General features: G+C 40.4%; 1 protein-coding gene across 1 annotated transcript in view; it reads left to right on the plus strand.

Annotated features, from left to right (window-relative positions):
• Window positions 1–21,684, plus strand: part of PRPF6 (pre-mRNA processing factor 6) — a 34,016-nt gene that overhangs the window by 4,158 nt on the left and 8,174 nt on the right. Inside the window, exons 5-18 of the mRNA XM_038369547.2 lie at window positions 694–870; window positions 2,438–2,593; window positions 4,678–4,772; window positions 5,111–5,267; window positions 5,530–5,692; window positions 9,572–9,690; window positions 10,353–10,571; window positions 12,272–12,394; window positions 13,275–13,396; window positions 14,669–14,807; window positions 16,121–16,240; window positions 17,583–17,759; window positions 18,964–19,097; window positions 19,748–19,839. Coding sequence (XP_038225475.1) covers window positions 694–870; window positions 2,438–2,593; window positions 4,678–4,772; window positions 5,111–5,267; window positions 5,530–5,692; window positions 9,572–9,690; window positions 10,353–10,571; window positions 12,272–12,394; window positions 13,275–13,396; window positions 14,669–14,807; window positions 16,121–16,240; window positions 17,583–17,759; window positions 18,964–19,097; window positions 19,748–19,839 — 1,993 coding nt within the window. The remainder of the gene's footprint in view (window positions 1–693; window positions 871–2,437; window positions 2,594–4,677; window positions 4,773–5,110; window positions 5,268–5,529; window positions 5,693–9,571; window positions 9,691–10,352; window positions 10,572–12,271; window positions 12,395–13,274; window positions 13,397–14,668; window positions 14,808–16,120; window positions 16,241–17,582; window positions 17,760–18,963; window positions 19,098–19,747; window positions 19,840–21,684) is intronic.

The following is a 21,684-nucleotide window of genomic DNA, read 5'->3' on the forward strand; positions in this document are numbered from 1 at the left end:
TTAAACCGGAGTACTGTTGGTATATGCTGTTAACAGTAAATCAATATTATTGGTAGTTTGTGTGTGTGTGGTACTCTCAAGACTGGTAGGATTAAATACTTACCAGCCATTTAGTTATAGGTGTATGGGATCATTGCCATTCCTTCCTCTCTTCCAAATGGGCATATTAGGGTATTGAAATATACGCAAATTTTGGTATCCAGTCTTTTTGGCTCCACAAGTGTAAACAAGCCCTGCACCGTGAGACCTTGGTTGGTCCCGTCACCCAGCTGAGAAGCTATGTTCCAATTCTGCTTTGTTAAAATGTCCAGGATTGACATAACTGATGTGGAGGGAGAAAAATTTCAGTCCTGACTCTCAGCGCTTTCAAGATGGACATTGCAGTTAGTAAGATTAAACTACATATTCATAGCACCCTGTTAAAATTTAAAAACAATTTCTACCAATTAATAAGGCAAAAGTATAAAAATATCAGGTCAAGAGCCCAGTTGGTACAAAGAGGGTTCCTATTAAAAGTATACAACTCCCCTGTGCACTGAAATTCTTTAGTGTTGACTTTTTATTTCAAAATGGGACTGTTGACCCTGAATTCTCTGAAATCAATGGATTGATAGTCCACTAAACAATAGAAAAATTGTAAATTTTAAAAGCAAAATTTTCTAAAATTAGTAATGACAGCTTTTGTTTGTGTAGAGGAAGCTAGCGGAAGTCACAGAGGAAGAGTGGCTGAGTATTCCAGAAGTTGGTGATGCTAGGAACAAACGTCAGAGGAACCCACGTTATGAGAAACTGACTCCTGTTCCTGATAGTTTCTTTGCTAAACACTTACAGACTGGAGAGAATCACACTTCTGTGGACCCCCGGCAAACGGTGAGCATGAAAACAAACATGGAGAAGTTACCGCTTTACTCACGATAAATTGGAGAAAATGATTAATAGTAGCAAGAGACAAGTACTTGGCTGTGAAATGTCTTATTCTTAGCCTAGAACACATCCTGCAATTCCATTTAAAATAAAGACAAAGGCACTAGGTTTATAACCCTTTAAGTGAATAGCATATGGAAAGACCTCTTTAGTACTAGAGCCTTTAGAAGAGGTTGCTGTGTGTTGCAGTCCCAGGCTTATTGGAAACTTCTATTTTAGTCAGCAAACTCTGGAGCTGAGCAGAATCTGAGCAAGAATAATCAGACAGCCTTTTGTTTTAACATCGGAAGATTCTAAAAATCCTTTTGTTTTAGCTCCGTTTGGCTTAGGGGTGTCCAGAATTAATTTTGGTCAATGAACCAACATTGTATTTCTTATTGACTGAAACTTTTTCAAATATGTAACACGTAGTGGAATCTAAACTTCCCTTAGTGGCTGCTGTATTCAATTTCTTCTAGAATTAAGACATTTCACTTTCAGTTGACAGGTCAGTAGTTGAAGTTTTTGGATCATAATTAATTGTTTAAATGGATGCAGAGTACTGTGATTGGCTGATAGAAGAGAAAACTTATTAGACTTAAATTGACACCAAATGATTACATGACTTTATTGCTAATATTCTTTCAGTTAATATTGTCATGATCATCTTTTGACACTTCTTAATGAAATAAATCGGAGAACATACCTATTCTCATGTTTTATTGTTGAATAGTATCACTTGATAGTCTATAGGAAGTTATTCAACTCCCAATATAAGAACCAGAGTTCACACTGTGACTTGGCGGCAATTATTCAACTTGTACTGGCAATACTATGGGAAAGATTTTCAAACTCCTAAACATCTAGCACGGGGTGAGCAAACTTTCTGGCCTGAGAGCCGCATCTGGGTATGGAAATGTATAGCAGGCCATGAATGCCCTGTGGGGGAGGGGAACTTGATGGGGGTCTAGCGTGGGGGCATCTAAAAGGGATGTTACCGTGGAGGGGGGCTCTACAGGGTGGTACCAGGGACGCCTAGGGGCCCTGCCGGCAGTGACACCAAGGCTGCCGTACCAGTCACCGTCACGGGCAGAGGCACCCTAGCTGGGATGGGTGCGGCCCCTGGGTAGTTTCGAGGATCTCGAGGATGGGACCATAGGAAACCGGGAGGGGATTAGGCGTGCTGCTGCATGTGGGAGGGGAGGGCTGCCGCCGCGTAGGAGCAGGATTCCAATCCTGGAAACAGCACGGTGAAGTCACGCTTGCACAGTGTGGCTCTGTGTACCAGAAGATGGTGCTCGTCAAGGGAATTGGGAATCAGGGGCTGGGAAGTTCCGGGTGGGTGGAGCGAGGCAAGTCCCCAACCCCACTCACCGGCGGGAGAGGATTAAAACGTCTGACGGGCCGTAGTTTGCCCACTCCCGATCTATCACCTACTGAAACTCCATAGGAGCTGAGCATCTAACTCCCTTGAGTTCTGTTGTAAATCCCAGCATAAACCTTAATATGATGTCTTTTTTTTTTTTTTTGGCAGCAATTTGGCGGTCTGAACACTCCGTATCCAGGGGGTTTGAACACTCCATATCCAGGAGGAATGACACCTGGGCTAATGACACCTGGGACAGGTGAACTAGATATGAGGAAGATTGGGCAGGCCAGGAATACCTTGATGGATATGAGACTGAGCCAGGTAAGGGCACAGGAACACAATAACCCTGAAAGGTGTACCTGAGGTGTACCTGTTTTGTAATGAAGCCTGGTTTTGAAAAACTATTGTTTTATTCTCTTTGGGTTATTAAATAGTGGAAAAAAACATTGAAAAGCAGGGCAATAATAATTAAAAGAATACCCTACAGCCCTTAGCTACAGACCTGTTCTAGAGGAATTCTCTGGGAGATAGGTCAGTTCATTCTGGATCATCACAGTGGAGTTGAGCGTGCCAGTCATGGCAGAAATGAACATCAGACTTACAGAGTCAGTTTTTAGTTTGATGTGATGGTTGTTCCTCTTATCTTAATTAGTGAACCATTCAGTACACAACATTTATTCTGAAATGGTATCATGGAGTTCTATATTTATTTCAGTGATTTCAAGAGCAAATTTCCCTCTGGTTCAGAAGTGAAAAGATGGCCTTTCTTACCACCAGCACTACACTCTCCCATGGGATCTGAGTCAAGCTGTGCGCTTTTTGTGTGTATATTTGCAAATATTAAAGATTTGTCAGGCTAAATTGCACCTTTTGTTCTGCTTGGCCAACCTATTATCTGAGAGGGCTTACGCAGTATAACTAAAGGCAAAATTTGGCCAGATGTTTGGAACTTAACTAACAGTCCTGTTGATTCAGGTGAGAGAACAGAATCGGTCTTCCTTTCCTATATCTGTGTTAATTCTGCAGTGCTGTCACAGAAGTAAAAAATGCACCATATTATTAACATCATATATGATTGAATACATACACAGAGTATGTTTGTTTTTACATAATCATAGAATGTTGAATGAATAGCTGCATGAAAGGCAAATGCCCATTAGAGACATACTCATGGGGATATTTCTGTAGACAACATTACAAAAACTTTTTCTCTAATTGTCCCTTCTCCCCAGTAAAATCAAATATTTAATTGTTACTTTATTCTTCCGCGAAATTCCTTAAGGAAATCCCAGGAAAGGATTAACTAAGCAAGCCAGCTTCATGATATCTTCAATTGCAAGCTGGTACCAGTGCCATTTCTTGTAAAATCAACAGTTCTCATGCATTTGCCAACTTTTTAAAACATAAAACTAGAGTGTATGTAATATTAACAAATAACAGTTTATGGCTAGGATGACTATCAGCATAGGTGCCTGCAGCAAGTTCTCATGCCTTTGACAATTCTCTTGAATGAAACCCAGTCAATAGGACAGGTGATATCAGATGCCCTTAACTTCTCAAAACTGAAGATCTTGATATCTAATGTGATCAGCTCACTGAAGAAATTAATGGGATTTTTTTGTAAGTCTACACCATTAAACTTTTGGTGACGTGTGTCAAATATCAAATATTTTTCTGTAATTGGCATTGTATAGTAAGTGCACCAGATTTCAAGATCGGAATTCAGCAGGAACATGGAAATTCAGTCTGTCTTGGTTACACATATCTACACAGCACATGAAGGCTATTTATGCCTAGTTTCTCACATATAGAGAGGTTTGATTGCATTGTCTTGGTTTCAGTTCCTATTTTCTGATTGTAACAGGGTCTAGCTAAAAAGCATCCTCAGTGGACTGGCTCCATCCTGCTTCACAGATGTTTTTCTTCTCTACTCAGTCCTCCCCTTTCAGCTTCTGTACCAACACTAGTAACTTTGTAAAGGAAAAGTCTCCTCTGCAGCTGCCATTTGGAACACCCTTTCTGGATCTTTTTACCTCAGTAACTTTCCCTTTAATTTCTAATCTCATTTGCAAACATTTTTCTGCTTTTGATTAAGCCTCTTAATTCCCCTCTCTGTTTGCTTAAACTCTGATAATATGGCTTAATTGTGTAAATCATTCTGGGATACATTGTGTAGGAAAGATGCTCTGCAAGATAAAGCTGCATTGTCATTTGTTTTAGAAAAACAAAAAATCATGAGTATAAGCAAAGTTTTCCAGTTTACTCCATTTTGGTTTTCATACCAGAAGACCATGTAAATTAAGAGAGAACAGTTTTTGTGAGTTTTCACTCTTACTGTATTTTTCATTGCCCAAACTGTAGTGCTCTGACTGGTAATTTCATCAGCTTTGGATTTACTTTCCCAGGTGTCTGACTCTGTGAGTGGCCAAACTGTGGTAGACCCAAAAGGATATCTGACAGACTTGAATTCTATGATACCTACACACGGAGGAGATATCAAGTAAGTCTAGTTTGGGGTGAATTGGTTTGGCATTTATTAATGGCTGACCCTTCTGTATGTAAATGGAAGTTTATATTTCTAATGTATTTGGCCAAAATGGCTTAAATCTCACTTAAATATACACAACCTTCACATTGACCTCAGTCACATTGAAATATATTCTCCACAGAGGTATAGTGATAGTATACAATATGTTATTTGTGTGCAAAAATGTCTGAGGTCCAAGTTAATGTGCATCTGAGTGTGATTGTGAGGAACTGGGTGTGGGGAGCTTATTGGTTAAGGAAAACTGTTCCTTAGCTTACTAAAAGCTTTGTTTGTATTTTCTCCTTTACCAGTGACATCAAGAAAGCTCGTTTACTTCTGAAGTCTGTGCGGGAGACCAACCCTCATCATCCACCAGCTTGGATAGCTTCAGCCCGACTGGAAGAGGTCACTGGCAAACTGCAAGTAGCTCGAAACCTCATCATGAAGGGGACAGAAATGTGCCCCAAGGTAAGAGTTGTTTTGCCTCCCTGTTGATTATTCCAAAAATTTGTGAAAAGAATGTGGCTAGTTCTCTTACTAAAAGCATATTTTCATCCATTAAGCTTCTCGGTATAGATTAATATAACCTCTCCTGTAACCTCTCCTGTAACTTATCAGAGGAGCTGGAACAGTGTTTATCCAAAAGCTCTTGTTTAAACTTGTTATGGAACTTTTGCCACTGTTTTCTTTGATGGAAAGGGTGTCAATTTCACTGTTTGGTGACCCACAGAGTGAAGATGTTTGGTTAGAAGCTGCCCGGCTGCAGCCTGGAGATACGGCTAAGGCTGTGGTGGCCCAGGCAGTCCGCCACCTCCCACAGTCTGTCCGGATTTATATCAGAGCAGCAGAACTGGAGACAGATATACGAGCAAAGAAACGTGTCCTTAGGAAAGGTGAGACCTTCTACAGGGTTATAACAACTAACCCTTCAATTTCCTGCAAGCGTTCTTCTAAAAATATAATAAACTCTTTAGGGCATGGCCTGGGGGTTTAAATGTTGTTGTTCTTGTCATCAGCAAGAACATATTCTTTCACACTATGTGTGATTAAACTGTGGAAATCATTGCTACAGGAAGTTGTTGAGGCTAAGAACTTAATAGGATCAAAATGGGATTGGATATAGAGTTATAGTTTTGACAACAAAAACTTTGGAAGGGATATTAAACCTTGTGCTTCAGGACTTAAGCCAGTCTCTAACTATTAGAGGCTTACAAGGGGTAAGGTATTTATACTTTCTCTGAAGCATCTGGTCAGAGGATCCAGGAGATTGGATTGGATAGATCTCCAGTATGGACATTCCTAATAGTTTTTCTCTACATTATTTACTCAAATGCTTGCATCTTTTATGCTGTTGCCATCACAGCTCTCGTCCATCTGAAGTGTTATGCCTCCTTCAAACTCATAATGCCTGTTCCTTAACTAGCACATAACAGCATGGTTGGCACTTCTCTCTCATGACTGATTCATCCTGGTGTGCTGAAATTAGAGGTCTTGCCCATGGCACCACAGCATTAATTCTTTGGCTACTTGAAGTTAATCTGCTAGTCCCATTTCAGCAGAGACTAAAACTACCTCCCTGTCAAGTTGCTGAATCCTAGCATTTAAATTCTGTAACACACACTCAGAGTTACTGCAGTGTTCTAGGTGTACAGGGAAAAGGTTAAGGATTTAATGTCTTTGTAGCTCTTCAATATGCATCAATCCACAGTATTAAATGACTGCATAGCATCTAGTATGATTGCTGCAAGGATTAGGACCAAGGGAAGTAAATTACCTCCTACCTAACTGTTGCAATTTAGTTAATTATCTGTGATGAAATGACACTTGTGTTGTACTTGCCAACATTTGAATAAAAGATTTGCACTTCAGGGTTGCAGCTGTTGTTCTGGAACTTGCAAGAGTTCAGATATTTATTTTGTGTGTGGCTTTTTAATTACGGGTTAGATGCTGCAAAAGAATTTGTTCTGCAATGTGCTGCTAAGCACAGCTGCTGCTATTAAACTGTGTGTGTGCCTATAAGAATTGCAATAAGTATTAAATAGAAAAACAGATGTTAGTCATATGAGAAAGTGATAGATTTCTGGATCTGACTTGTGAGCTGGATTATAACGATGATTTACAGAATGTTAAGTACACAAGTTATTTTTTTCCATCTGATGTTTAAATTACTAGAGAGTTTGTATGTTCTGTGAGAAGCTTTTAGTTTTCAGGTCAGAATATTATCTGGAAAAAAGTTTGGGGTATAGCTGTTTATGTTGGTGGAAAAGAATACAAGTTTGTCATGCTGCTTCTAATTTCCACATGTTACTATCAGCATCATGGTGTTCCTAGGCTACTGCTTCCAGTGGTGCAGCACAGAATTGATGCCTGGAGGTATTTGGATCAAGAATCATGTGAGGACTGGCAATTTTAACCAGTATTTACCAGAAAATAATCAGGTTGAAGTGCCAAGTAACAGCACTGAAATATGATCCTGTAATGTGCTTCTCTTTTGTTCCTGTGGGTTGTATGATCCTATCACCCAGCAAACACTCTAGAGCTTCTAATGCTTTTATCCTCTTTAGTGAGGCAGCAAGCTGAGTGCTAGAATCCATTTTGAGGTGTAGAAATTAATGCTCTGTCTGTGAAGACATGCTCTTTCCTGACGAGTAGCACTTAAAGCTATCAGAGGCTGACATTACTCATTTAGAATGCTTTAAGAAAAGCTCCTGCCACTATAAACTTGATGAAGAACAGTTAACATCCAGCTAGTCAGAATACCATAATAATTTTCTATATCTATTTCCTACTGGTTTTGAGTCTGATAGAAACTCGGGATAACAATCTTTGTCTTCTTTGGACCTTTGTTGGAACAATTAAAGGGACACCATTAACTTGAAACCTGCTCAACTTCAAAAACTGAGTTTAAAAGTAATTTCAGATGTTACACTTGCCTTGGAATCATCTTTCAATTTTTTTATGGTTTTACAGTCATGTTTTCCTGTTTTAAAACTGTTTCTCTTCCCCGTTGCTATAACATTCCCATATAAGCATGGAGAAGACTAACCAGAGAGGCAAAACAATGAAACTGAATGTACACAAAGTGCATCAAATAAAAAACACCTGAAAAGCAGAGAAATATTCTATTGCAATCTTTTGGTTTTACTTGTAGTAAGAAAAGATTTAAAAAAAAAGTTTGATTTTTTTTTTTCCCCTTAAGTTCACAGTGTCACTTTAAATTCCAAGGTATCAAAAGGTGGACTGAGAGAAGTTTTGTTTTGAAGTTTAATATTTCAGACAGCACATCCAGGAAAATCTGCTGGGAACGCATTTCTATCAAGGATAAAAACCACTTGAACAAGACTAAAATAAGCTGAAAAGCTCTTGGTTAAATGGAATCTTTACTGAAAGGACACTGAGAATTCAATGGCTTGTATCTTTTTAGTGTTGGCCTGGAACATTTTTTTCAAAGCTCTTCCAAAACCATCATTTACATATTTTTGGGTAATATGTTGATAGATCGCTTTGGGGAAAACTAAATCACTGTCCATTAAACTGTCAGCAAATGCTTAAAAGAGAGCTTAATTGTCGAGGGATGGTTTTGACAATTAGGATGTGTTAGATGTTTGGCTGCGTGTGTGTGATCTCCCTGTGTGCTGTCCCAGCTCTGCGCAGACAGCCGGCACAGCAGACCTCAAGCAAACCACCCAATGACTGCAAGATCTGTTAAGGTGCAAAGGTGCCCAGCCAGGTTTAGGTGCCCACTACTTTAGCTCTGGTCTCATACCAGGCCTCTAATACGAGGACTTGTATCTCAGGCTCTCTTCCTACTACAGGATGGTGTCTAATGCATGATGTACTGGTGAACAAATTTACTATTGAATAAAATCTATACTCTCTGGAATACATGACTCTTTTATAGGAACTTTCAATGTTAAGGTGTTTTGCATATGTTCACACACCAAGATGTCTATGTGGCAGAGACAAGGAGGGTTTAGGACGCTGTGGGTTTCATGTTGTAGTGGATAAGATCTGTTTGGGAGGAGGAGGAGTAATAATATATGTCTGGTACATTAATCCAACTACAGCAGCAAGAGATTGTAAGTAAAATATAGAACACCCTCTATCATATCTGTCTTTGTCAGAATTAATCCCTACGTGCTTGTTTTTATACCTGAGTGAAAGATGCAGTAACAAAATGCCTGTCCTAAGAAGCTAAAACATTTATCATAATGTTCTAAAATTGATTTGAACCCTATTTAGACCTGTAATATCTAACAGCTCTAAAATCTCAAACTGGGCACAGTCAAGATTAAGTGGAAAAGCATTTAACTTGCACAACAGTTGTCTGAAAATCACTTTTGTTTGGCTTGAATTGGGGAAACAGTGCTTTATGGCTTACTTGCTTTCCTGATTTTGTGTTCTGACAACCGTTGAAGCAGTTTCTGAAAGAATTAACACAGATGTTACCAGTTAAGACTTTTGCAGCCTGTGGAATTTCAGGCTAGATTTTGCTCCAATTCTTCCATCTCTTGTACTAGCTGAAGAGAAACAAGAGGACCTTCTGGTTTGGACAAACAGTACTTTTTCTTCCTCTCCAACTCCACTTTTATTTTTCAGTGAGCAAAACTTTTAATGTTTTTTTTTAAGACGACTTCTGCAAATATAGCTATCCCTTTTCTTTCATAGAAGTGATTATTGCCCGTACAGCATTCTCTCTCTCTCTCTCTCTCTCTCTCTCTCTCGTAAAAGCCTTCTTTACCAAGATTCATATTATTATTTCACCTTACTAGCCCTTGAGCATGTTCCAAACTCAGTACGGTTGTGGAAGGCAGCAGTGGAGTTAGAAGAACCTGAAGATGCTAGGATAATGCTGAGTCGAGCAGTGGAATGCTGCCCAACCAGTGTGGAAGTAAGTCAACCAATCTCTCTGCTACAGGTTAAGGATATTCCTATAGAAAGGTCTGATGTTTACAAGGTTTGAAAAACAAAGTTGACAGTAAAGTGCAATGTGCGGATTTACCAGGCATTTTAACTGACCAGCAAGACAGGTTTGACAGTATCTTTCTGGGTTAATTTGCACGCCTCAGGTGGTGGTTTTCAGCATGTTTTTACACCTCATTTTGTTGTGTACTTGTTCATGTAGATTGGGTAATTGTACCCATAAATGGCTAGTTAGGCATATTTGCTTGCACAGTTATCTAATTTGCACATGCATCTATGATAATTGCACAAACACACACACATTACTTAGGCCACTGTTTTATTCATTTTAAAAACATTGAACCATATATTGAGCTATAAATCCAACTGACAACACAACAGAAAATATTACTGCAGAAGTCCAACAGAGACAACATATTCACACATTTGGAATAAGAGGTATTTTCAAGGCCAATAGTAAACTCTGATTATTTTATTACTTATATATTGGCATCTTGCAGCCTAGCTACTGTGTGGGATGGGGAGAATCTACCAAAGCCTTCTCTCTCTCTCCTGTTGACCAGGCAGATACTGCTGTATGAAGTGTTGTCGTCTCCTTGTTTTAATATATAATTTGTTGTTGCTGTCCAGCTCTGGCTTGCTCTGGCACGGCTGGAGACATACGAGAATGCTCGCAAAGTCTTAAACAAAGCCCGTGAGAACATTCCAACAGACCGTCACATTTGGATAACTGCTGCCAAACTGGAGGAAGCCAATGGAAACACTCAGATGGTGGAGAAAATCATTGACAGAGCTATCACGTCCCTCAGGGCAAATGGGGTAGAAATCAACAGGGAGCAGTGGATCCAGGTACTTGTGTGTGTTCCCTTTTTTAAAAAACCCTTCTGTGCATCCTAGTATTGAACTACAGTCACATTTCAGATTATTCATTCTCTTCCCGCTCTGAAGTCTACTGATGCTAAATAATATGGAACTTAACATTTCTGATATAAACCAGTGTCCATGTCTGAGTCACTTCTGATCAATAACTATCTGAGCTGGAAGGAACCAGGCTAGTGTCATGATTAAGTGGTATGTCTGGGAGTAACATGTAATTAAGCTGGAGAATGTACTTTACTGTAGTCAGATTTACATCTTCTTCTTCTTTTTTTTTTCTTTTTTTTTTTTTTTAAAACCATGCTACTTCAAGCAGCTGCTGTATGGGGATGTTGGGGGAACAAGCCTCCAGCTGTGCTTTTGTGTATTACCTACACCTGGATTTATTGGTTTAAGAGCCATCTACTCATCAAAAGGAGACCTTTTCCAACAACACGTTACAAGAAATGGGTGTAATTGATTGCATGTGGACAGCAAAAAGTAGGGGAGCGATTTTGTGCAGTGTCCATATCTGAATGTTTTGGGTAACAATGATGCCTGCAAAGCCCTTGGATTGGCAATGGCCTCTGTAATGTACCTCTCAATTGGCGTAATGTTCTAATCCTTCTGTTTAAAAAAAATTGCACTTGAAAGGCAGAAAATTATTTTAAAATAACTTATAAAATATTTTATTGGCCTAAAGCACTTGGTGGAGTGCATGAAGGCAGCAAAGTGTTTTCATATGCTACGCTCTTGTTCTGAATGCAAACTAAAATTCAAATAAGGCAGTGTTTGAGCCTACCCTGTTAACTTTAATCTCATATATGCATTAAGACAAGGTGGGTGAGGTAATATATTTTATTGGATCAACTTCTGTTGGTGAAAGAGACAAGCTTTTGAGCTACACAGAGCTTTTCTTCACCTCTGCATTGCACAATTGGCACACCACTCAAAAGAATTTCAGTAAGGAAACTATATTTTTTAATTATAAAACTACCATTCCCATTATCATTTAAACCAGATACAACTTCATTTATAGCAATAGGAACCAATCTGATGAGGGTTGAAATTAAAATTCCATTATAAACCTGCTGTCCTCCTTCTCAAATTTCTGTAGTGCTGGAATTTTCCATGCTGGATGTCCTGTGAAAAGCAGAATGTATTTTTCAGGTTTCAAGAAAGTCTGCTTAGCCTTTTTTGAGTTCTGTATATTAAAACAAATCTTTTCCTCTGTGTATTCTGATAAAATGTGCCAAATGTTTCTTAACTTGGTGGTGGCCGACAGCATTTTATTTAAACATTGAGATCTGAGAATTAAGCCAAATGTAAAGGAAGTTCAGTAATTTTGAGGTTATGAGCACTGATGCCACCATCCTCAATTTGTATATTTGTTTTCACACACAGGATTTTCGTTAGGTTTCATGACTCAGTCTGTCTTGGAGCATTTCTTATCTTCTCATGCTCTTTCCCCTCACTTCTCTTCATGGTTTTCAGCATTTTATTTTGGAAAAATTCACAGTTGGGTCAGTCCAAAGGGAATCTGTGAAATAGAGAGAGCACCCTTCTAGGCTGGAGAGGTCATGCTTTGTCAGTCCTTCTCCTGCTCAAAGGATGCTGTAGAGTGTGCTCTCTCCTTTTCTGGCTTTTCAGACTGAAATAACAGATTGTCTTACTGTTGCTCTCATTGTCTCTAGGATGCTGAGGAGTGTGATAAAGCTGGGAGTGTGGCCACATGTCAGGCTATTATGCGAGCTGTGATTGGGATTGGGATTGAAGAAGAAGATCGGAAACATACCTGGATGGAAGATGCAGATAGTGTATGTCCGATTATGGCCTTTCTGTTCTCTTTGAATTATAGTAGGGGAAAGGGACTGACAATTGGGAAGGTAGTTCTGTTTTTTATGAAAATGAAGGGCTGATATTACTGGCCAGACGCCAGCAGACTCTGTGCAAGCTTGTCTCTGAGTTCTGTCAGCACGTCTCAGTTTTAGTTGCAGCAACCTTCCTGTTCTAGAGACTGCTAGTTGCGCACAAATTTTGCAGTAATAGGAGTAGATATTGTAGGCCAAGATGGCAATTTTCAAAGGAACCTAAGGAAATTAGGTGGCAGACTTCCTTAGGCTCCTCTGAAAATTCTAGCTCAAATGTTTACATAATCTAACTGGATTTCTCTGTCAATCTGGACAGACTGAATATGCACTGAGAACTAAATTACCAGTATTACTTCCAAAGCTACATTTTCAATATGTTAACCTGGAACTGAGCCTACAAAGCCATGTGTGCACATGTAATCATGCTCACCAGTGAGTTCTGTAGGTAAGCAATGCATATTCAAGCATATAGGACCAATTTTAAAATCACCTAAGTGATTTAAGAGCACAAGCCCAATTGAAAATCATTGGCATTCATGTTCCTGAGACTCCTAGGTGCTTGTGAGAATCCCACCATTGCACCTTATTTAGAGTAAAATATTATTCCAAATCCAGTATATATTTAATTTCCGCTAAGTGATTGATGTTCAGATGTTTGTCGTGTTGCTAATATATGGACTTGGTAAATACCAGTCACTGGAATTCTTGTAAAACCTTGAGCTCTGTGTCACCATTGATATGTACGTCATTCTATCCTGCACTTTATATCTTTAGGCCCTCTACTGACTCCCTTTTGATTTACTCCCCTCCCTTCATTTTTCTCTAGTGTGTTGCTCACAATGCCCTAGAGTGTGCTCGGGCAATTTATGCTTATGCCTTACAAGTTTTCCCAAGCAAGAAAAGTGTGTGGTTGCGAGCAGCCTACTTTGAAAAGAACCATGGAACCAGGTACATAGCTGCATGTTTCTCACACTACCAAAAGGGTGTTCTTACAGTTCTAAAGTGTGTGGGTTGGGGTTATTGTAGGCAAAGAAGCTAATAAATTGACCACAAACTATTGAATAACAGGATTTAGAAAGTCTCTGAGCTGATGAAAACCCATTGGAATTGTATGCAGAGATGAATTTAATTTCTTATGGTGGTAGACAGCCCCTAATACTGGTGTGAAGTCATTAAAAATCCTCTTTGTGAATGGGGCTACCTTGTATGTGGGAATGATATGGACGTGGTGTTGAACTGCTTGGGAATGGTACATCTGAGAAATGGCGGGAATGTAGGATGGTAAGTCACTTGGAAATCTAGCATGTGTTTCATTTAAACTTCTCCAGGTACACTGGTTGGTCAGTGAACCAGTGTGTGTGCAGGGAGGTCCTCAGTCAGGTTTTAAGTACAAATTTTGCTAATTTGTATTAGATAACTGTTCTGATTAAGATCACTCTTGAACTTAAATTTGAAAAGAAAAGAAAAGCCAAACTGCAGATAGTGTATCTAAAGCTCGTGCTGTGTCACATGCATCTAATATTTTCTCCTTAGAAAGCTTGGAAGAGGGGCTAAACTTGTAAGGGCCTATGGCCACTATCGTACAAACACATACACATTCACAAGTAATCCTGTTAAAGCCAATGAGACTACTCAGATGTAACTGACTGCGGGATCTGAGACTTAACTTGTAATGTTTGAGTGCTTTCTCAGCATGTTTGTTTGTTTTGTTTTGTTTTCCTCCATTGCTGTCAATAGCCTTTCAAGTTTCCTGGTGGTGACTGACTTTTTTACCCCCGCATTTCACTTGTAATATAAATTTTTACTCTACTGAAAACATAACCTCTTATCAGTGTGATCCAGGCTATTTCAGCTGATAATCCTGGGAAAGACTTCTTCCTCAGTTGCCACCATATCTAGTACAGTTTATTGTTCGGCTGAACAGCACTTTCCAAGACACACACGCTGTATATGAGGTCTCTCCATAAACTCTTGCTTCAAATGATGGTGTCTTAACAACCATTCACTTTTTGTAGAGCTCTTTTCAGAAGCTGATTTTAGAAACTTCATGGAAAAAGAACCCATCCCCTCCTCCTTATGACATGATTTATCAGAGTTTACAGCATTGGACTTTGCAACAATAACTATTTATAACATCGAGTAATAATTGAAGTAGGGTCTGGCAGTTCAGCTTTATAGCTGTGCCTTCAAGTTATCGTAGCTCACATTTACTCATTTCAGGGAATCGCTGGAGGCTCTCTTGCAGAGAGCGGTGGCTCACTGTCCTAAAGCAGAAGTGCTATGGCTCATGGGAGCCAAATCAAAGTGGCTGGCTGGAGATGTGCCTGCAGCCAGAAGCATTTTGGCCCTGGCTTTCCAGGTGGGTGTAGCCTTCATTTAACAGACTTGAGCACTTGACAGATGCATAAATTAATTACAGCCAGGGTGGGACAGAGCAAAGCAAGTGAATAGGTCCTTTCTAGAGAGGGCTCTGAGCTCCCGCAGCAGCAAAGTTAGCCTTTCAAAATGGCAAAACTCCCATTCCTTTTTGTTTCTCTATTTTCCAGGTAAAAAAGAGAAGCAGGCTGGAAGCAAACCTATAGACTGCAACCCTTTCAAAATTGCCACTCCCAGCCCAGTTTCTCCCATTAGCAGTCTCCCCACTATCAGCAGAAAGACAAGGAGTACTTGTGGCACCTTAGAGACTAACAAATTTATTAGAGCATAAGCTTTCGTGAGCTACAGCTCACTTAAGCTTTCGTGAGCTACAGCTCACTTCATCGGATGCATTTCCGATGAAGTGAGCTGTAGCTCACGAAAGCTTATGCTCTAATAAATTTGTTAGTCTCTAAGGTGCCACAAGTACTCCTTTTCTTTTTGCGAATACAGACTAACACGGCTGCTACTCTGAAACACTATCAGCAGGTTCCTCTGGATGAATTAGTCTACTTCCTCCATTCATTGAAATGTACAGGTTCGGATTCCAGAACCAGGATCACACCCACAGATAGTGCAGTGCCCTCCCTATTTGCCCCCTGTAATTGTCTGTAGCCTGGACCAGTATAATCAGCGTACTGCATAATGAAGGAAGTTATCCTCCAGATACTGAAAGGAGTGGGGAGCTCCATAGTGCTGATGCTGAGGAGAGTGGGGCCTCCAAAGCAGAGTGGTAGTAAAACTGAATGACAGCAGAGACTTGTTCTTACTGGCGGTGACTGATTTTTGATTCCACAGCTAGGTTCTGGGAATTTTTAATTATTCTTAGAGCTCTGAACCTTTCCCAACATTGATGCCCTGAAGTTATTTGTATTGCAGGAGCGCTTGCAGACCCCAGTCAGGGATCAAGGGTTCATATTGCCAGGCACTGTGTTCGGGGTAATAAAAAAAGTCCCTGCGTCAGCGTTATAATCTTTTCACTGTAATTGATGGTTCAGAAGAAGGTTCAAGGACCATCTCTTCTGAGCAGTTTAGAAATGAAATGTCCAATTCCTAAACTGGCGTAGATCCTTGGATTATGGGTCTGTTTGGGAGAACTCTTTGTAACCTTAAAAGGCCATAGATGATTGGGAAGAGCTTGAGCTGAAAGAATCCTGGTGCAGATTGAGAAAGGCCTGATTACAGTTTTAATCTGAACCAAACAAAGGATTAAATCTTCTGATAAATCAAAGTATATATTTCACTCTGTTCTCGTAGGCCAACCCCAACAGTGAAGAGATCTGGCTGGCTGCTGTGAAGCTGGAATCTGAAAACAACGAATATGAAAGAGCGCGGAGATTACTGGCAAAAGCACGTAGCAGTGCCCCCACAGCCAGAGTAAGAACATGTTATGGGTGGAACGACAGTCGTCTTCTGATGTGGGGGAGAGGGGTGGGAAGATGAGGGAGTTCCTTCACTTTCCTGGCCCCAGAGACTTGGCAGATGGCATCCTGCTATTTGTGTTTTGCAGGGACATGGCTGATTTGTTAAAGTGCTTCCCCAGCGCATTGCAACATGAAGTAAATGTATTATGGAGAAAAAAGACTAGGATCAAATAAATCTTTAGACTGTTACACAGATGGCAAAGGTCAAGAAATTCTCAGTTACAACGGACAGTTTATGTAATAGTCATGTTACTTAAAGCATGTCTTGCATTTCATTTCTCACTTTTAAAAATGAAACTATCCTATTTGTAGGGAAGACTTTCTAATGCATATTTTTTTGAATTCCTAGTACAGGCGTGTTATCTAAAAGGCCAGACTCTTCTGGTTTGTGATATAAAACTACATTGGTGTGTCAATCCGTAGGATGTAGCTAGCAATATTACGTGTAGTCAGAAGTTATTTTGCCAGTTTTCAACTGGGCCATTTTAAAACAGCCTTCCACCGCACCCCTCAAACAAAATAGATCTAGTCTTTGTAATGGGAAAAATAAATCAAAATTTAATTTAAAAAATTTACCCCTCATCCTTGATCTTTTAAACATTCCTCTCTACCTGGCAGTCAGGCTTGTGAAACTTCCGTATGTCAGATTTGATGCTGTTGCTCCTTGGATGGGCTATTGGGGATGTTCAAAGATGTGGGAAGCTAATAGTATCTAAATATCTTGCAGTCTATATTTGATTTTTGGTTTTAGTCTGTCACACTCTGGACCAGCAAAGAAGCACATTACCTCTCAACAATGGCCCTTCTAAGTGGTAAAGTGAAGAATTGAAAGCAGTATGTGGCAGTTCTTAGCCTTCTAGTTCAGAGCTTTGGAGTGTGGGGAAGGAGGCAAAGAGGTCCTGGGAGCCACATTTACAACTGTGGTACAGACCTGGTAAAGGAAAGTGGGGTGTGGTAGGAAAGCCAGTGAGCAAATTCATGTTCATATACTCTTCTACTGCCTAAATATTTGTGTCTGGAATACTTCTTTAATATCACTTATCTGCACTCTGCTTATAGTTGGGGCAAAGGTTAAGTTTGATCATGTTGTTCCAACACCTGGATAACTTTGGTGTTGATCTCTAGCTGTTGCTGACTTCCAGAATTTTTTTAGCCTTAATTTTCATGTTTTCAGAAGTCTCTTCCTAGTCTGCTCATGTAATAGCTGTATGTTTGTGGAACAAGGAATCCACTGCATTGATATGTTACTGGATCAATAACTGCTAATGATAAAACACCTTCTTGTCTGGTGTTAGGTCTTTATGAAATCAGTGAAATTGGAATGGGTGCTTGGGAACATTGCTGCTGCCCAAGAGCTCTGTGAGGAAGCCCTGAAGCACTATGAAGACTTCCCCAAGCTGTGGATGATGAAAGGGCAGATTGAGGAGCAAGATGAGCTAATGGAAAAAGCTCGGGAAGCCTATAATCAAGGGGTAAGAATGGATATGATTCCATCCCTGCTTCATGCCTCCAGTATGAGGAAATTGTGTATTGACTATCTTCCTCCAAGCAAAAGCCATAACTTGTAGAAATTTGTCCCTGGCAAACTGGTAGGCTGGATGCTGACATCTTGCTAAAAGGGTAGAATGATCATATAGGAATAGCTAGGTGAAGAGGTTGAGCAAAGTATGAACATCTAAACCAGAGTCTCTGGATAGAATTTATCCTCCACTAGAGTAATATTCATTCCAAGTTAGATGTATTTGGTGCATTCAGATTTGTCTGTGTAAAATGAGAGGCTAATGTCTTCTTCGCCACACATTCATGCTCTATAGTATAAACATCAAACCACACATCCAAGTAGATTGACTATGGTTATGCTATAACTGAGTTACTTATTCTTTCAGTTGTATTGACAATGTTAAGAGGAAGCTGGCCATATACTTGTTCTTGATTGGAGGAAGGGGGAATTCAGGCTCCCCTTTAAAATATTTACTTTTTCCATTTAATATTCTAATGGCTACCAAAGCAAAAAAAGTACCCATTGATAGGTTTTATGAGGAACGAAGTGCAAGGAGAGAGCTTATGTAGTCCAAAGAGATTCATTAGCCTCCAAAAAGGTGCATGCTGCCATATACTTCAAATATATTTGGGGCACGTCTTGGGAATGATGTGGAATAAGAGAGTGACTGCTCTTAAAATTAGCCATGAAACTCACTTGGAGACATGTTAGTAATTGGAGGCTAAAAGTGGCCTAAAGTCCCTTAAAGTCAAAGGAAACCTAAATTTGGATACATGTTCTCTGCTCATGCAGCACTTTGTGTTCCATCTCAAGGCGGCACAGATTTTAAATACACCCATTAGTCAGGGTGTGTTTCCTCATAACACTGAGGCAGCTCAATAATATATAGTGCATTGCCCTTTTATTCCCTGGAACTTCAAGAGATAAGACAAAAAATTATTTTTCACAGGGATTCCTATCATAAAACTCACCAGAAAGGGTGTGAAAAATATCAAGTGACATCAGTGACTCCCATTTCCCCCTTCTCCACATACTCCATAGAGTTTCATTGGGGATTCGCTTCTCTGGAAGTTGCTCTGCAGCTTTGGCATAAAAAGTAGTCAATTCTATAAACTCCCCATTGTCATCTCTCCCTGTTGCCCGAAACCATGGTTTGTTTGCTTTCTTTTAAACAGTTGAAGAAGTGCCCCCATTCCACACCCCTGTGGCTCTTGCTGTCCAGGCTGGAGGAGAAAGTTGGGCAACTGACCAGAGCAAGAGCCATCTTGGAGAAGTCTCGCTTGAAGAATCCAAAGAATCCAGACCTCTGGTGAGTAGTGTAGAGCTGATCTGAGTACACATGAGCAATAAGGGCAATGTATTTTTTATGCTAACCACCTTTCACCCTTCCCCAACCTCTTGCCATCCAAGCATGGATTCTCTATTATCGCATATAGCCAGAAGGAAATCCTGGGTATTTCACTCTTTTGCTTTGGGGACAACAATTCCCTTCTGAATACCTGCAGTCCTCTGGGGGGCTCTTCTAGGACACAGTTGCCATCATGTTACTTGTTTGGGGAATGCAGTTGGTTGCCAGCTGTTTTCTTTTAATGGAAACTGTAGATTAATTTAAACTAATGTTCTGAAACCAGGTCTTTCCTTTTCCATGTTAATTCTGTCTCCTCTAAATGCTTTTATCTAAGATGACCTTTACAAAATAAAGGTCACAATTGTCTTTTAACCCAGGGGACGGAAAAATTATAATAGCCATTGATTCTTCCATGATTTCCTGCTGAACACATTTAGCCCAATGAGCTTATGAGAGGGAGCAAAATTAGTCTCCTGGAAGCTGTGCAGAGAGCACTGGTAGATATGTTCTTAACAAGTCCCATGTCCTTCAAATGAAATGTCTCACTGGGAGGCTCCTGCTTTCTTAGATACTGAATTGAGATGTTGACAATGGTGTCTTTTCTACACCAGGTTAGAGTCTGTGCGATTAGAATACAGAGCTGGACTAAAGAACATTGCTAATACGCTGATGGCCAAGGCATTGCAGGAATGTCCCAACTCGGGTAAGGAGGAGCTGATTTTCCTGAAATGCAGTTATTTTTGCTTAGTGGATAAGAGGGTTCCTCATCTCTCTAAAATGTTTCTACTAGCCATGTCGTCTTATGTACTGGTCAGATTATGATATGCTGTAGGAGTTGGTAATTTCCTTCTTCAAAAGAAGTGTTGCAGATCTGTTAGAGGTCCCAGATGCTCTTGACTTTTGCCTGAAGAGAAGGGCATGGATTGTTCACAGGTGGTTCAGTTTTTCTGCAGTGTAGCTTGGATTGTGGTATCAGGCCTGTGTCCAGTTTGTGGTTCCTGGTTTCCTGAGATAGTATCTTGGACATAGGTAACTTTTTTTCCTCTGAGAACTAAACGGATGGCTCCTGTTTTAAAAGAGGTGATGAGTTCTGGGGTTGAATGAAAGCACTCTGGGTTAACAGAGATTATTTGTGCAGTAGAACTGTTCAGCAGGATATGATTTAGTGGAAAAATTGTGAGATTTCTTTGCATCTTCCATTACGAGATGTGCACTCATAAGAATTCCTTATATTGTAGCTTGTTGGCACCTTGACAATACTTCCATGGGATATATAAATATTATCCCCATTTTATAGATGGGAAAAACTAATTGTGTGCACTTGCCCAGGATAACACAGCAGATCGGTGTTGGAGCCAGGACTAGAATGCAAGTGTTCTGGCTCCCACCCTCCCACTAAGTCAAGAGTTTCTGAACATTTTTGTAGCATGAACCACATAGAAGTATTTCATCCTGAACCTCCTTCCCTGCCATTCATGATTGCTGAGTTCTTTTCCTAGTCACAATTGTATAACAGCCCTCTAGCAACTACATAGGTAAATAATCTTGAGAAAGAAAAGCTTTTTATTTTAAGGATCTTTTCTTTTTTGTTGTGGAATACCACAATAGTCATAAAACAAGTGGTCAGGTCATGGACTTTTCTACACTGGTGCAAATATACTCTGCAAGTAAAGGGAAGTCCTGAAAGAGACAAAGGGAAAATTCTTGCTCTAAACGATCAGTGAAATCAGAACAAAGTTAGAGAGAGAGAGAGAGAGAGAGAGAGAGTGTGTGTGTGTGTGTGTGTGTGTGTGTGTGTGTACACATGTACACGTACACACCGACACACCCACCCACCTATGGTTAAGGCTACGATTATGTTACAGCAGTCATGGAAGTCACAGAATCCATGGACTTCTAGAGTCTCCGTGACATTGGGGGCCCTGCAGCTGACCGACCGCTGCGAGCAGCAGGGGACTGCCTCAGCAGCCCAGCCTCTGTGGATGGTGGTGGGACCCCCCCACAGCTCCCAGCCACCACGGGGACCCCAGAGCTCCCTGGCCACTACTGCTGACAGGCCTCCCCACAGCTCCCCAACTGTCACCGCTTGAACCCTCCCCTCCCCCCAACAGCCCTGCAGCTCCCAGGCCGGGGGGGCAGGGTGCTGGACCCTCCTCCCTCCCCATTTTGTCAGGGATGTTTTGAGTAAAAGTCAGGGACAGGTCACTGCTTCCATGAATTTTTGTTTATTGCCCGTGATCTGACTTTTACTAAAAACTCCATGACTTTTACTAAAAATATCCATGACAGAATTGTAGCCTTACCTATGTTTCATACGTGGCTACCACTTACAGGAAGCTATTGCTCTGAACCACCTAATGGAATCCTGACAGATGTAAGACTTCTAAAGATTTTCACAGATCTAGAGTGTTCCACAGGTGTGGCTGGCTGACATGTGAACCAGAAGATTTCCTGCTCCTTTAATCAGATTTCCTTTTCGGCTTTTGGCAATGAAAGAAAAATTCTCTGGGGATGTGTAACCTTAAACTTCTGTGGGCATTTAGAGCAG

Source organism: Dermochelys coriacea, chromosome 13 (genome assembly GCF_009764565.3).
Source record: "Dermochelys coriacea isolate rDerCor1 chromosome 13, rDerCor1.pri.v4, whole genome shotgun sequence".
Taxonomy (NCBI): domain Eukaryota; kingdom Metazoa; phylum Chordata; order Testudines; family Dermochelyidae; genus Dermochelys; species Dermochelys coriacea.